The sequence below is a fragment of the Orcinus orca genome, chromosome 13 (genome assembly GCF_937001465.1).
Source record: "Orcinus orca chromosome 13, mOrcOrc1.1, whole genome shotgun sequence".
NCBI lineage: Eukaryota > Metazoa > Chordata > Mammalia > Artiodactyla > Delphinidae > Orcinus > Orcinus orca.
This window is the reverse complement of record NC_064571.1, coordinates 90,426,685-90,444,271: the sequence shown is the minus strand read 5'-3', so window position 1 is coordinate 90,444,271 and position 17,587 is coordinate 90,426,685. Positions and strand designations below refer to the sequence as shown.

The 17,587-nt window shown below is 47.2% G+C and overlaps 1 protein-coding gene across 19 annotated transcripts in view; it reads right to left on the bottom strand.

Annotated features, from left to right (window-relative positions):
- Window positions 1-17,587, bottom strand: part of MYT1L (myelin transcription factor 1 like) — a 406,245-nt gene that overhangs the window by 105,151 nt on the left and 283,507 nt on the right. For all 19 annotated transcript variants that reach the window (XM_049695859.1, XM_049695858.1, XM_049695861.1 and 16 more), the window contains one exon: window positions 9,103-9,455. In XM_049695859.1, the coding sequence (XP_049551816.1) occupies window positions 9,103-9,455 (353 nt within the window). The remainder of the gene's footprint in view (window positions 1-9,102; window positions 9,456-17,587) is intronic.

Here is a 17,587-nt window from a genome sequence, read left to right as displayed (position 1 = left end):
ATATTTAAACAACCCCGTGTGGCCAGGGGCTACCATGTTGGCCCATGCAGGGCCAGCACATGGAAATTCAGTGGGAGCTGAGCTCTGATTTTGACTTTTATAAATATATATATATATGTAATTTATATGTGGACTTACGTAACACAGATTTGATATAAACCACCCCCCACCAGATCACTGTGCGGTCGAGGAACAGCTCTGTGGCGTCTGGGGCCCCACGGCGGTGCCTGGCTTGGAAGGTGACAGTCTGGTCCCGACCCGACTCCCGAGAGCTGCGTCTGCAGTGCAGGAAGGATGCCGCAAGCACAGAAGGTGGTCCCAGCACATCTGTTGCATCGTCTCCAGGGGAAAGCCCGCTGTCTGGGCTTGTGGTGGAGGAGGGTGGCCCGTGTCCACACGCAGCCCCTGTGCATCTCTAGTCCAACCCTTCCTGTCACCTGCCCTGTCAGCACAGCTGAAGGTCACGGCCATGCATCCCCTTTCACGCCCCGAGTCAGACCTCACGCGTGTACAGTCAGCTTCCCGGGCCCAGAGCGAGGCATGGGGGCCCGGGCAGAATTCTGCCAGCTCGACGGCATCCAAAGCACAGGCTAACATCACTACAACAGCTCAGAAGAGGATTGTTGGATTCTTTGTTTTATTTATTTATTTATTTTTGCAGTACGCGGGCCTCTCACCGTTGTGGCCTCTCCCGTTGCGGAGCACAGGCTCCGGACGCGCAGGCTCAGCGGCCGTGGCTCACGGGCCCAGCCGCTCCGCGGCATTGTGGGATCCTCCTGGACCGGGGCACGAACCCGTGTCCCCTGCATCGGCAGGCGGACTCTCAACCACTGTGCCACCAGGGAAGCCCAACTGTTGGCTTCTTGATTCTAGAAGTTGTCCATTTCATAAGCTGAAACATGATGTAAAAATGTCCTTTGAGCTAAATGAGATAAACTGAAGGAAAAAATAATGGTTTTCACAAGGGATCCAAGTTGCATAATAATTTTTAATGTAGAATGTGTAAGTTATGCTTCTTGAAGTTTTTATTCATTAGGGATCTTAATTAACGGAATGCGAGTGAATAAAGTTTTATTTGTTCACTAAGTTTTGAGGACCTTTCTACTTGATGACATTTTAGGTATGTGGTTTATCTAAGTTTGGAGACTAAGAAATAGGATAGTCATACCCCCCAATCCAGACAAGAGCTATTTGAAATCAGTAGTTTTCAGACTGAGACGGACTGAAACACACTAATCAACTGCATCCCTCTCTCTCTCTCTCTCTCTCTCTCTCTCTCTCTCTAATCACACACGCACACATGCGCGTGCACGCACACACAGCTCGGAGACTTTCCAAATTAACTGGACGACCTTGAACATCCCTGGCCCAGCAGAACAAGGTTGCTTTTGCTACTGCTGATGCTGTAAACCAGGGAGTAGAAATGAGTCTGCGAAAACTTTGGTCCTCCTGTTCTACATACTGGTGTGATGTGGTCATTCCAATGAGTATGTTTGATTGGGAGGAACTTGGGCGGCGCGGGGCCCCCGTTCTTCTCTTCGACCGTATTCAATCCCCATCAGACAGAAAAGGCCTTTCAGAAACACTACCACGTTCTTTGGTAACCTAATCTAAAGCTCAACAATCTTCAAATCTGAAAACTTTTGTTCTTGTTTTCAACTCAAACCTTTAAAGCCTCCATCTCGGCTTATGGTGTCTAATTCTGCCCTTTGTAAGGCACGATTGCGTGCGTATTTTCATGTACACACTCCTCTTTCGTGCTCTGTTATGTGTGTTTCTTTTTGGCAAAGCGTGGTATCTGTTTAGCTTTTGTGTCCCCATGGAACCCAGCGCACTTCTGTGTACACAGAAAACACATTCCAGTGTTTTGAAGTGAGCTTTCACCAGGCCCTGAGTCTTTTAAATTAATGCAGCTTTGATGTACATAATATATTTGCTTGGTATCGCCATGGACCTTGGGTCCCATGAATTACAGACAAGCTTGAGTTTGTGCCTGAGAGAGGAGAACCGTGCAAAAGCCACCTGAGTCACGGTTGCCACTTTGCAGCTCTGGATGGCTCGCCTCTCCCCAGCATCTCTCTGGACCACACCTGCTTTAAAGCTTAGTAACCAAGCAGTGAGGTGAGCGAAAGGCAAGTGTTGTCATCCTAATCTCTGGATGCCAAACTGAAATCCAGGGAGAGTGAGGGAAGCAGGGCTACGAGACATGCCTTCGACCTTTATCCCACCCTCTGCCACGCTAGCATTTGGAATAAAAATCAAATTAAGGGGCTTCCCTGGTGGCACAGTGGTTGAGAGTCCGCCTGCCGATGCAGGGGACACGGGTTCACGTCCCGGTCCGGGAATATCCCACATGCCGCGGAGCGGCTGGGCCCGTGAGCCATGGCCGCTGAGCCTGCGCGTCCGGAGCCTGTGCTCCGCAACGGGAGAGGCCGCAACAGTGAGAGGCCCGCATACCACAAAAAAAAAAAAAAAAAAAATCAAATTAACACAAAGAAATAAGCTGGTCATCCTTTCAAGTGGACCTTAAAAACAAATGGAATAAAGAGCATTTACTGGACAAAGTCCTGTTACCCTAGTGGTTACCTGCTTGTGCGTTGCCACACTGTGTTATAATTTGCTCCATTGCCTTGCTATTTGATACACAGTGTGCATTTCTCTGTCACTGTAACGGTTGTAATGACAATTTTCATCTTACTGCACGATCAAAATGGCATTGATAGGCATGAACTCCAGAGGCCGGGCCTGAGCAGGGAGGTGGTCACCAGGCCCGGTGCTCAGTCATGTGACCTGTGCCTCTCGACTTGTGCCCTATCTGTTAAATATACGTGATGTCATTAAAAGCTTTTAAATTAAAAAAATAAAAAGAATAAAAATGTGTTCGATCTACTCTCTTACATCTATTTCTTATTATTATGTGAAAAGAGACTCTTCCCCGTACTTTATGCACGTTGCTTGCGTCTCAAATGTACATGAATTCACCCTGTTAGCAAGTTTTCTGGTTTGTATTGAAGAGTCTGAAAATTTATGAAACATAACATATAATTATATTTTCTAATTACGCAAAATTAGTTTGCAAGAAGAAAGTTTAATTTTTATCATAAACTGATACCTAGAAATGCCTCATTCTGCCTTTACTCATTTCTGAGTAGTGGAGCCATCCACTCAATGTATTCGCTTACCAAACTGCCTAAAATGACGCATTCGTGGATGGAGGGAGAGATGAATTTTTAGGATGATAAAAAGTCATCATATTCTTTCTCCCGACAGTGCACAGTTGAGACCTTGCCTACTAAACACACCTTGGTTTCTCCGCTGGTCACAGAACTCACTGCATTTTCTGCTGACTGCAGGAGAAAGCTGGGGGGCTAATTTTGATGCACAGTCTGTCCGTATCTCAACTCGCTTCCTGCATCAGGGCCATTTCCTGAGAATGAGGTAAGAGGTAACTGGCTGATCAGTGCGAGTGCCTCATCGAAAGGGAGTCTGGGGAGCTCGGAGGCCACAGTGAGAGGCCCTCACCCTCCTCGTTCTGTCCTGTCTTATGGAAATTCAAGCCCATTGACTGCAAGTTGTCATGATGCTTTAATAACATGGCACCCAGGGCATCATCCTGTGTGGAATAAAGAACACCCTGGAAACTTGGTAATTAAAACAAGAGTTGTGTCTGTGAGGGCGGGTTTTGTCTTCAGTTCCCTTCAAACACAGGTGAGTTTCTGCAGAGAAGCTGGATTACGTGTGGATTTGCTCGCTGGGGAGGGCGGTGCGAACAGAGCCCATAGTCAGAATGTGACAGGCACTGACCACACCATTGTGAAGGTATCCACGGATGGGAGGAGAGGCGAGCTGCAGTGACCTGACCAAAGTCTGCTGGGCTCCACGTCTCACAGGCCACTCAGCCTCTGGTCAGCTCACTAAACCCTGCCCAGAGCAGCTTTGCCGTACACTGTACATTCTCAACGTAAGTATTCACATTGCCCTTCAAACCCCCCAGTTCCTTCTTAGATGTGACCTTCCAAGGAGGCCACCACACATGTGTGGCTAATTCACACATAGAACAGCATGAAGCCAGAAAGCCTCTAGAAAAGGAAGGTGTTTGCATTTTTACCTAATTTAACCCAATGGCCAAGTCAATTGTCTTCAAAGTTGAATTGTCCAGAAAGTCCCAAGATTCAATAAAGAGTAAGCAAAGAAAGGACCTTACTTATTTACAAATGTATTTCAGAAACAGAATATATTAATAAACAGTTATGCAAACTTATGGTTACTGGGGGTAAGGGGGGGATAAACTGGGAGATTGGGATGGACATATACACACTACTATATATAAAATAGATAACTAATAAGGACCTGCTGTATAGCACGGGGAATTCTACTCAATACTCTGCAATGGCCTATATGGGAAAAGAATTTTAAAAAGAGTGGATACATGTATATGTATAACTGACTCACTTTGCTGTACACCTGAAACTAACACAACATTGTAAATCGATTATACTCCAATGAACATTAAAAAAAATAAAGTTATAACCAGAGCAAATCACACAAAAAAGAAACAGTTATGTGTTAATAAAGGCAGTGGACATGAACATTTCTGTCATCTGGACAGCAAATTGCTGTGCTCTTCCTCACAGAATTTTCTTTCCTGTCAGTGGGCAGATACAATATATACTCATAAGGAGATTTAAATACATACACTTACTTCATACACACATATGTGAGTCTATCTATTATTTAAAGATGTATTCTTTTTAGTGGGCTGTAGTATGAAAATAAGTGTAACTTACTAGGCATTAAATAACCATTGAATCTATATTTCTCAAATTATAAGACTCTGAAAAGGTACTTACTATATACCATGTAAAAAATCTGCTGTTAGAAAAAGCTATGACCCCTGAATAATAACTTTCTCAACTTTAGGATAACAAGGGAACTTTAAGCTCATAATTACACCTTAGACCATCACATGCATTTTGAAAATAAAATTCTTCATGCAAAAGACCAGCCTATGATAGGTCAACTGGACAAAATATAATTCTGATTAATTAGTGATGCATTTAATGTAATCTGAAATGAGTTACTCAGATAGCAATTCCTGTTCTTCAGATGAGCAGAGAGTGATAAAGAGAACATGAGCTCTGAGGTAAGAGAAACCACCGACAGAGCTCGACCATATATCTGTCACCTGCTGAAAATAACCTTATCTTTCTGAGCCTCAGTTTCTAATTAGCACAATGAGAGTGAAGTAATTTCTACCCTGCCGTGTCTTACACAATCACCGTGAAGATCAAACACAGTGTGTACATGACTATACTGACTGGAAATGTACATTATTAGTAATATTTTGGCTCACGTGTAACTACAACGCCAGAGGACTCTTGGAATTAGAATAAACCCCTAATTTGCAAGTTATCAATAATAGTCCTTCTGTAATCGGTGGGCTCCTGTGTAATAATTTGGTGGTTTATAAGCATCTGTTTTCTCTGTAACAAGACCTCTCAATAAACTTCACATTCCAGTTCATAACGGAGGTGGAGGATGGTAGAAGTAGTCTGAGACTTTACAGCGACTAGGGAGGCTGAGGGCAGCTTAAGCTTCGTCCGTGTGACTCCATCTGCTGCCCTGGTTTCCCCGGGTGGCCATCAGCTGCGGTGACAGGCCCTATGAGCCGGCCCTCGGCGCCCGAGATGCCTCCGCGCGCCGAGTCCTGCCTGCCTCGCTTCTCACTCTGTTAACTGTCAGTCACCGTCTGTGCTTCAGTTTACTAAGAAAGAGGCACAGTCCCCCTTGGAGAGGATCTGCTGCTGGCTCAGCAACGCGACAACCGCCAAGAGTGTCAACAAGGGACACGCAAGACCGACTTCGAGATGCTGACCCAGAACTCTGGTCACCAGACACAGAAAGTACCTTCCCCAGTTTTTCAGAAACAGTTTCTGCCAATACAAGGAGGGGACAAAGACACGCAATGTGGGGTTTCTCATGTTACAGACACGGCTATGGGGGCAGACACTCACACAGACTGAGAGTGATTTTGGCACTAAACGTAGCCGTCAGGTAAAATAAAGTGCATTTGGGAGGACGTGAACGTGGGAGATGGATGGGCACATGCCTTTCGAAGCCTGATTGTCGTAAGTCACACACAGCCAGGAGTCTGATCATGTAAAATGGGCACTTCATCAGCAGAGCTGTGGCTCCTTGATCTAGAACCTTCCTGAAGATTCCTGACCCTGGGGGTTATGAAATAACCCACTGGATAAGCCACCTGGCATATCTTTGTGTGATATTGGCTACACGGGGTCTTGGAACACCTGTCCGTGGGCTCCTCCAGGGGAGATTTCTCCCTGTAACAGAAGAACTTGGTGAAACCTTCTCCGGGAATCAGGCCTCGGAAATGGTTTCTGCTTAGGAGGGATGCTTTTGTTTGACTTGGAAATCAAGCAAGGCTTTGGGCCTTCCTGCACAGAACTTAGAGCGATCAGAGCCACAGTTCAGGGTCCATCACATGGGCTACCTTTGATCCAACGACTCCTTGGGACTTAGGACTTGATGAGAGGCTGTCTACGAGGGAGTAGCTTATTACACCTTACTGCCCAAGTATTTGGTAAAATGGACATATCTGCCTTGCAGCACGTGGCCACCACGGCGGAACCTCTCTTTAGTAGTTTTAGTTGATTCCTTTAAAGTTCACAGAATAGATGATTCTAGAAGGTGCTTAGCTGGAGAATCCAGAGCTGAATATGAATTCTGCCACCAGGGACCAAGGGTTGATCATTCATCCTCCTACTGGGCATTTTCTTTCTGGAACCAACTTCCTTACATGCCTCCGACTTGGGCTTCATGTTTGCAGAACACTGAGTGCTGGTCACCAGGCAGGGTGGGTCACATAGTCAGACATTCTGGGGCCGATGTTATAATTATGCAATTGTTTCATGGCTCTATCACGCCCCCTTGATTATGCCCACTTGCATGAATTTTCCTAGAAAAATGTCTTTATCTTTGGTTTGCTTTCTCACTTTTTTTTTTTTTTTTTTACGGTATGTGGGTCTCTCCCTGTTGTGGCCTCTCCCTTTGCGGAGCACAGGCTCCAGACGAACAGGCTCAGTGTCCATGGCTCACGGGCCCAGCCGCTCCGCGGCATGTGGGATCCTCCCGGACCGGGGCACGAACCCGCGTCCCCTGCATCGGCAGGTGGACTCTCAACCACTTTGCCACCAGGGAAGCCCTGCTTTCTCACTTTTTAAAGTCAGAGTGAATGAAGCCAGTGCAGTCACACGCTAAAGCTGTTTCGATAAGCCTGTGATCGCTTTTTCAAAATACGTCATTTTGCACTTTTAAAAGTAGATTATTTAAAATATGGCCCTAAGTAAATTAAAATGGAAAGTTTAATTCTAGCAAACGGAGAGCAGAGCCTAGACTCTGGTTAAGGCACTTGGTTAAATGATGCATATGTGCAAATATCTCCGACCCTAATTCACCACACCCACAAACACCCATAACTTCAAATATTAATGTCTGCCGCTTTCTAAACATAGAACGAGAATATGAAGGAGCAGTATTTTATACTATCTTCATAAGAAGCCATGGTTAAGGTACAAATCATGAGTCAGCCTCAACAACGAACGATCTCACCCAGAGCTACGCGCATGTAATACAGGGTCCAGAAACAATTTGCCAAATTGGTCGATTCTCCAACTTTCCACATATTTTATTACCCAGAGCTGCTGTTTTTAATACTCAGCATGAAAGAGCCATCGTCTCATTAATGACACCACGGTCTGCTTAGCAGAGCGAACGGTGTGTGTCTGTGGGTGTGTGCTATTGCTACTCCTTAGGCTGTCTCCGCGCCACGACCTATAATAACAAGACAAGAAAAGTAACCTGGGGAGACCAGATTTTAATGCATGAAGTTTATGCATGTGTGTGCGCGTGTGTGCGTGTGTATGCATTTATATACAGATACGTTTGTATTATCCATGTAAGTTAAGCAGTCAGTTGTTTTCATAAGGACCCTAAACTACAGTAACAATCGAGGATTCTTTCATAAAAGCCAGGTTTCCTGGAACAAACTAGTGTAACCCCTGAAGGAGGAAAGTTGATTCATGCCCACTCCATGGGATTAGCAACAACCAATTCACACCTGCCTAATCTAAAAACTCTCTCTCCATCGGCTGAAACCATTGTCCTTTGTGTTGAGGAATTAGCCTTCCTCAGAATTCAGATTCTTGGAGAGCTTTGAGACCAAGGAAGAAGTGTAAGGGAAAAATATTCCCTCCACTTTTTCAACCTGCTTTGCCATTTCTCTGAGGCAAGCTCTACACCAGAGAAGCCTAGAACTAGGCTCTTTAGCGACCTCCCACGTCCTTCTAGAAAAGACAGGACTTCTGTGAAGGGACTGGCTTTGAAGTCCTATTTCTGAGTCTGGCACTAACAGTAAGCTGAATGTAAACGCACAACCACCTGAAATTTTTGCCCAAAGATGCCACTACCCTGCGCAACGTGCCCTTCGTGTGTCTGTCTCCCTGGATCAGAAAACACAGCTCTTGAGCATGGAAGCAGATGACGGGTTGATTCATTGCTTCCTTACAGCCGGCTTCCTCCTCGGACCCATACCCGACGGCCCCTAAAGGAAAGCCTTGGCCACTGACGGACAGACCTACTTCAGCAGCTCCTGCAGCAGGGCTCACACAGGCTTCCGGCTCCCGGGAGGCACGTGGGCTGCCCGTGCCAACACCACAGCCACCGGAGCGGCTCATGACGGGGATCTCTCGGGTGGAGCCTCCGAGAACAGGCAAACTGAACTCTCTGGATAAAAGTTGCCAAGCTAAGCAGACGTGCACACCACAGATACTTCAGCAGACTCTGGGGATGACCAGTCTGAGTGACAACGTGACCGAAGCAACATCTAATGTCTGATGGATGATTTAAAGAACTTCTCTAAAAGGAAAGGGAAAGACACACGCACAGCCGCGCCTCCCAGCGCTGCCCCGGCCGCCTAATCCCGTGGGCATCAAGCACGCATGCGCAACGGCCGCCGGCCCCGGACCATCCTCCCGGAAGCGGCCCCGCCCACCGCTCGGTCCCCGCCACCGCGCTGCAGATTACCGTTCTCCTCGTCGTCGTCCTCGTCGTCGTCGTCATCCTCGTCGTCCTCCTCGTCGTCGTCGTCCTCGTCGTCCTCGCCGTCCTCGCCGTCCTCATCCTCGTCCTCGATGTCCTCGTCCCGGCCCCCCTCGTCGTCGTCGTCGTCGTCGTCCCGCGGCTCGTCGTCCTCGTCTGAGCCGTCCTCCTCCTCGGCCTCGTCCTTCTCGTCCCCATCCTCCGTGCCGTCGCTGTCGTAACACTCATCCACCGACGAGCTGTCCGCTTTCACCGCAAACGGTTTTCGCTTGGGAGCCGGTTCTTGGGGCTGTTTGTCTTGTGTTTTTCTTTTTTTAGCCAAGGGGCAGCCATACACGCTGTTAGAAAAGAGAGAGAAGATCTGAGTTACTGTCTTTGAGGATCAGGGCGACGGGAGCCCCGGATGAAGAGGCAGAGTTTCGGCACGAACGCAGAAAGGATGTGAGCACACGGACTCCCACGAGTGCGCCGGCACCTGTGCACAGAGCGACATTCCACAGAGACACAGCTGGCTGGTGTCTGGGGCTGCTAAACTTTTCTCTCCTCTCCTCGTCCCTTATCACTGCCGTCCACGTGATCACACAGGGATCTTCACAGCACCCCCGGGGATGGTTTACGAAGCACGTGCACAGCAACATCATGTAATCGACAGCACAAGTTCACTAAACATCTTACCGAACGCACATGGTGTGCAACGCACATTTAAAAAAAAGAATTAGTTCATTCATACTATATTAACATATATACATTTTTGTGAAATATGAAAATATAGAAGTTGCAAAAAAGCTTTGGATATATTTGGATATTTGTACATTCTCTAGATAAAATTATATCTGTAGACAGAATGACCACTCAAAGGAGGTGGACCGTACATGCCTTTGATGGGAGCAAGGTTCAGGCTCCGTAGAAGGTGTCAGTCCTGCCCTGGCGTCACAGAAAGCAGACTTGGTGTATTTGGCAGTCAGCACTAATCTTGCTAAAACTGGCCCAAACTTGGGTGAGACCCTTACAGCAAGAGCTCATAACCTTTCCTTGAAAAGGGGCAATTTTCCAAAGCATTGTTGCTAATTGGAGTCTTTTTCTTCCTGGAAACTCTATATGTATATATACTGCAAGGAATGGGGAGAAAAGACATCCGGGAAAATGCTGTTGGCAATTGTTCTGTGTGTCTAAAATGAGATGTGTGATCTTCATCACTAAGTGAACACTTCAATAGGGGATTCCTGCAGACTATGACTGGCTCACTTTTGGACCTAGGAATGGTAAAATATTCATTCAGTCATGAACCCACCCAGTGTGTATTTATTTTGGGAGCCTCCTCTTTGCTGGGCCCCGTGCTGTGCAGGAGACTCAGAGGTGAAAGGCACAGATCCACCCTTCAAGTCACTTATGGCCCAGTAGGGACTCAGACATGGCAGTAATTCTGCTTTAGAACCTCTGGCCACTGTTTACCACCGTGGACCAAATGCCCGGGGAGTCATGGGCACTCATCCAATAGTTGTTGAGTGAATAGAGCGTGTGACAGACACTATGATAAAAGTATAGAGAGGGCACTACATCATAAAATAGAGGGGCAGCCAGCGAAGGGAGCTGGGGCGTCCCCAGGAAGAGGCTACGCTGGAGACAGGCCTCAGATGTCTGGGAGGAGGTGTGAGGATGGTGCGAAGCCCTGAGAGCCCTTCGGGGTCAGACCATCCTTGTAGGCTAATGATGGGAGTTATTTGAGTTCCTTCACGCAATCGATGATGCGATCACAGTTGCATGTTGGGAAGCTGACAGCAGGTGCAGTGAGGACAGATTGAGAGCGTGAGAGACGAGATAGGGTCGGGGGGAAGCAGGCAGAGCTCCCACCCGTGAAACACAGAGTGATGAGTCTTCTGCCTTTTGACTGTTCTCATATTGTAAAAATACAATAATCAAAACAGATAATGCTTATTATAATCAGAAAAAACTGAAGGAAACAAATTTTGGTCTAGAGAGTGTTTCTCATAGGAAATAAACAGGTATCTGAGATTTCTTTTATGTGAACGTTTACATGGATTTGGGGAGAATCTGAGTCAATGATCTGAGGCAAACATTCCGTAGCCCCTCCCTGCCTCCATCCCTGACGACGGGTCAAGTCCAACTTCCATTCCAGCGAATCTTCTCGAGACGTGGTCCTGGATCTGAGTGGACTTGTTAGTGTATTCACTGCGTTTATCTGAATAAATTAGTAAGTGTAACGATAAGTATTCTTCTTCTTCGGGCTCTGTCTGTGAACCGGCAGCTCATGAGGACTATTGTTACCTTCCCCAAACTCTTCTCTCTTGTCTTAGTTCATCAACAAGTTGTTGGATGTGTCTGCTCGGCATCAATGCTACCTGCACACCAGGTGTTCACGGAGACAGACAACGGGCCTGCTTTCACTATCAGATTCATTCAGATGCTGGGAAATGATGGGAAAACAGCAGACCTTGTGCTATTCAGTCATGTTACTCAAAACGGCCCCACCTCCACTTGGCAATGGAATGTCTGTAGATGGCGTAAACCCAGCACTGCGGTGGGCTTCTTGTTGAGTCTGTCCCCTCTCAGCAGCCCCACATCGCAAGATGCTAACGGGAGCTCAGACCTTACACGGTAGGGTTGCAAAATTCAGAGTAGGAGAATGGAGACTGCCCTTCTATTGTTACCTGAATTGGTTTTACTTCCTTATCCTACATTTTGTAAACCATTTGGATTCATTTTTTCCAACTTTCTGGAATTAGCTGGCCTCAAGCTTCCAGTGTCTTCTGCCAGTTCCCATGGTTTGATGCTCACGCTTTTTTCTACAGCTACGAATGTAAACTGGAACTAAAATTGCGCTCTTCCTACAAACAGATTCATTTTGTCCCGTCTCTATTTGACCCACTCACGCTGACTGTGAGTTCCTGGTATCTACCTTAAACACGACAACCGAATTCAAGCCCACAGGACAGACTTCACTTTACGTGTGCCAAACAGCTCCCGGATGAAGAACCCACTCCCATAGACAGACGCTTCCTGGTCTATGAAACCCAGTGGTTTGGAATGTTTCAAAGTGAAGCCTTGGGAAGTGACTCTGGGACCCGTGTTGGGGAGTGTGGAGCCTCCCAAAGCCATGTGTGGACCTTGCATCTGCTGATGGGGTGGCCAGCGGGACAGAATTTGCACAGCTGAGGAAGAGCAGGTGTTGCTTTTCTCCCACCTAGCAGGTGCCGCTGGTCCAAGTGCTGGAAAAGCCAGACTGCTTTCCAGCTGCAACCTCCTTCAGATTCATCCAGACTCATGTCTATCAACGCACATGAGTCTTTCTAAAAATCCAACAACCCCCCACAGTTCTGGAATGTCCCTAGCATGACAGAACAAATGGCAGAGTCTTAGGAAAAATTGGGAACCTGGTGCCAACATGAAACCCCAGGTAGAGAACTTGGCAGGCGCCATGGCTGGCCCTTCACCTGCGCAGGAGGGTCCAAGCTTCACTTAGGGCTTGGAATCCATGGTCGGTGTTGCACGCCTCCATTCTGCTTCTCAGCACTGTCGCCAGGCCTCCACCATGGGAACAGCCGCCTGTTTCCCACAGCAGCGAATGGAACCTTGTGTTTGACGGCTACTCCATGAATATTGTGGAATGAACAAACCGTAGTTTTCTCCATTTATTAGTAATGAAAGCACTTATCACATCCTAGTGTGATTATCGGTTGACATACTGTCTTTCTCCTTCACGAGACAGAGAAAATGGCCCGTGTTTAAGGGATTGCTCTGTCTTTAGAGATGCAGCACCCAACACAGTAGCCACTAGTCATGTGCAGCCAATTAAAAAAATTAAAGGAGATTTTTAAATGAATTCCTCAGATGCACTAGTCACGTTTCAAGAGTCCAATGGCTACCGTACTGGACAGAGTAGGTTCTCAGTAAATATCTGCTGAGTGAGAAACCGATGGGAAGGCTTCTCACTGGACACGCGGGAAGCTGAGTAGGGGACAGGGAGGGAGGGGCCGAGCTTTGGGAGGCAGGTCACAAAACTGTGACTGCAAGGAAGCCCAGCCCCTCAAGGGAATGCATGCTGTATACTTACAGCAGACTCAGACCCAGCCACCTCTGAAGGACAAGGGTGCCGCTGGGGTGAATGTCTCTGCTGATCCCTGTAGCTGAGCCGCTTCCGGCGTGAGTAGCTGTTGTACCTGCCGGGTCTACCCGCCTCCGAGCTGAGAGGTGAGCCCGGAGGCCAGGTCGGCGTACTGACAACTCCTTCACACACCCTCTCCTGTATCCTTATCACTCTATATAATATGCAACATTCGAAGATGACAATAAATGCATTTATATGTTTCTCACACAGTGGAACCTTCAAAGTGTCCGTATGATGACTCATAAGATCGCGATAGCGCAGGCTTTAACCTCCTTGAGTTACTTAAAGTTGCGAATCAGCCTCCAGGCTTTGCTATTCTGCAGCTACTCTGCTCGTTTGGGTGTCTTGGTAGGTCATTTAGTTGCTGTAGCTTTTACAGTCCTTCTGATGTTAACTTGACTTAAACAACGTTCAGTCTTTTGTGTCAGGTTGTTCTAGAAAATTGGTTACCTGCCACGGAGTTTCCGGAGTTTCTGCAGCAAACGCATATATAAAATATTGTGTATTACATGCTCTCGAGGCCAATTTCCGTGTTATTTTTAATGGTCTTTTGCTTGACATTTTCACGTCTCCAATTTTAATACAAACAGGGGACAGGGTCTGAGAAACTGAAAAACACATTTGGCCGAGTGTGCCCTGCTCAGAGCCCTCTCGTTACAGCTGCTGACAGGAGACAAGGATGTAGCATGAGATGGTCTTGGCGCTGGCCTCTCCCCGCTGAGGACGATGCTCATGGAGCCTAGAAAGGCCGCGGTCGCTTCCGAGGCTCAGGAGGGTTCTTTGTGGCCTCTGCTCTTACGGGTGATCTGTTTCTTGTGTTGCTTGGAGAGCCTCAATGTGTCAAGGATACATAATTAGTTTGGAATAATAGAAATCCTATGTGAACATGATCCTGGAGTCCTGGCTTCTCCTGGCAGCTCGGCTAATGCCAACACCGCTCACAGATCACTTATTATGTGCCTGGTGTTTCCTAAAATCTCTACATATACGGATCCATTAAACTCTACGATGACCCTGTGAGACACGTGCTATTATAATTCCCATGTTGAGGGGCAGATCCTGAGCTCCTTGCTGAAAATCTCAAGGCTGAGTAACACTAAGCAGGTGTTGACACCCACCCCGCGCCCCCCGTCTTCGCTTCTGATCTCTAGAGAGGGAGAGACGCTGTGCTCCTCCCTCACTGGGCTCTACTGAGGGTCCATTGACACATTTGCTTCTCTGACATCTGTCATGTGGTAGGTAGGCTCGCCATAAATGCTGCTGAATGAAGAGATTGATTCTTTTGTTCAGGAAACCTTCCCTTGAGCAGTGCAGACACAGCCCTCACCTCACAGGACAGGAGCAGAGAGTCACCCTCGTGGACAGGACAGAGGGTCAGGAAAGCTTCACAGAGGACCCGATACGAATGGGGCAGGAGAGAAAGACACAGAGAGAGACAGAGACAGTGGTGTGACTGCATCCGTGGGATGGCAGGGACAGCCCTGGAGACAGAGGTGCCCATCACAAGGTGGTCAGTGGGAAGAGTCCTACAGGGCGTCGTTTGCGCACTGTAAACACCTTCCTGTGGCTGCAGTACGGTGAAGAGGCTGGAGGAGCCCGGCTCACACCCACTGATTGGAGGGTGCGGAAGGCTCCGGGTCTTGTTGGGATTTTTGGTGGCAGAGGGGCAGGAAGGTCAGGCTGACTCGGGTGGGCTAAACATGCGCGGTCGCAGTTCCCACAGCAGCAAGAGGGGTGGACTCAGGAGAGAGGTCTGGCTGGCAACACTGGCTTGGGGCGGTCAGTGCACAGTGGGATGGGGCTGGCTTCCTGGGGAAGAGTGGAGAGAGAGGACTGACAGACCCCTAGGAAGACGGGCATTTGAGGAAAGGGAGGAGATGCAGAGGACAGAGGACTGTCCAAGTGCCCTGAGGGCTCCGAGGAGGCCTGAGCTGCTCCCCCAGGGCTCCCTGTCTGGCTGGAGGGGGTGGGAGCAGAGAAACCTGCAACCCCGGGACAGCACTCGGAGCCCCCGGGAGGCCACAGGAGCGGGAGAAGAGTGACCTGGGCCAGGATGGATGTCACAGCAGGAGGTGGGTTTTGAACCTGCCCTGGAAGGCTGGGCCGTATCTACGCAGACGTTAGAGGGTTCAGGTCATCACACATGCGGAGAGTCTGTGAACAGCATCAGAGCTACATAAACACAAAAGCGACTCTGCTGAGAACATATACTTAAGTAACTTGCTCAAGATTACACAACTGTTCAACCTTGGGCAGCTTATTTAATCCCTACCAGCCTCAATTTCTCCATCTGTAAGATGGGTACAGTAATACCTAATTCAGACTCTTAGCAGCAAATGAAAAACATAAAAACATACATGAAACACCTTCTGACTATGTGGAAGGAGCTCCGGAAATCTGAGCTCTCTTTCTGTTATTCTCTCCCTCCTCTTGTCTTGTGTACAGTTGACATCCCTCTTTACCACTGAACTTTTAAAGGGGTATTCCTACATGTCTTTAGAATATATAAAGGTATTTAAAAATACTGCAGAAGTAACTTAATTCACTGAATTATTCAATTAAATGGCTGGCATTCCAGACATCCTCCTGATATCTTTTCAACAACATATACATTAATAAAACCAATTCAGTTTTGACTACATATTGACATATTTCCTTAATTTTGTTCTTTTATTCTCTGTATAGTATTGTAAACGAGAGACAGACTGATTTGAATAGTACATATTTTTAAGTTAAATGTGACATAAATGTTCTAGGCATTGTAAGACATTCAATGAATAAATTTTCAAAATATTTACTTGACGTTATGGCTTTAGAGGATTAAAAAAATTCTGTTTCTGCAAGGCAGAGACTTGCTTTATGGGTTTTTCTTTTATCATTTTAAATGATGTAGCCTGTTATGAAATACTTATTGCCTTGAATGGCAGTTTAAAGATTCAAATAAAACATAAAAAAAATCACTGTATAATTTATTTTGACTCAAGAAGAACACTTCCCCAGGGGAAGGCAGCAGCCTGGTGGGTCCGTGGTCCACAGGGCTGACGTCCACCAGGGAGGATGGGTGGAGACACAGAGAAACCAGCACCCTTTCCCCAAACCCGCTTTCCAGGAGATTTGGTTAAGTGGCTGCTGGGACTGTTTCTTGTATTTTAAAAGAAATCTTGAAATCCTTACAGGATCCCCCTCCCGTTTTTCTTTTCACCGGAAATAACCTGTGTTTCTCTGTTCTTCCAAAGTCAAAAGAATTCAACTAAAGCAGCCGTGGTATGAGCATAGCGCCTGCAGCACGTGCTTTCCCCTCCTCCCTCTCCCCCTTCCTCCCCTCCTTCTTTCCAGCCCTACTTCTCTATTTCCTCTCACGCTGACCCTCCCAGACCATGTCAAGTTCTGCTTTTTCCATAAAGTCACCACTGGTCAGTCTGGAATTCAGGATCCTCTGTCTTTAAAAGCTCTGCACCATCAGATACTTAGCATCCTTTTTGTAACTATATTGTTACTGACTTTTTCATGTGTGTTCATTTTATCCTCCTTGGCATTAGGGTGTGCTATTGAATTAATTATTCTAAGCTGCCGCTGTGCCAGTGAAGGAGTGGGTGTTCAATACATTGCTTTCTATTGATTGATATTTTACTGATGATTTTGCTGTGAGCCTCCTGGTCTTCAGGTTGGTTCCACCAGCACCCAGCTTTCAATGACATGCTTGCCCTCGCCTTTCCATCTGCAAAACAGCATTTACTACACCTGCCACTTGTAAGACTGCAAGGGGGAGAATGTTGAGAATGGCGGATAAAATCACCCCAACAGCCAGTGTACTCCTTGGCAGTGAGATCGACAAATTAAACTGCTCTGTAAATTCACTTTGACTCTTCCTATTTGAGCTAAAAATCTCGGATGGTTAAAAGGGTTCCTGAAGTGGCCAGTTCATGATGGCCTGGGGAGCCACGTGCTGGGATACTCCTAAGACAACACTCTCAGAACAGCAGAGTCTGGAGGAGAGAGGACCCCAGCAATCACTCCATCTAACCCTTCACCTAGAAAAGGAAGAAGCTAAGGCCAGAGAGAGTCAGTGACAGGCACTAGGTCAGAATATGACCGGACTTTTCACCTGCTACGTGAGCACAACTCTGCCAGGTCAGGAGAGAAGCCTCTTAAGCATCCTACTTACATCAGCTTAGAGAACACGTCCAGAGCGGAAACTGCTGGAAATGAACACCGTGCGCGCTTAGGCTGTCAGCTGCATATACTGCTTTCAACTTTATCGGTCTTGATATTTACAAGTTGACAAGAGTGCTCTAGGTCACATTTAACAACAGCACAGCAACACGGACGTTTCGGTCTGCATTT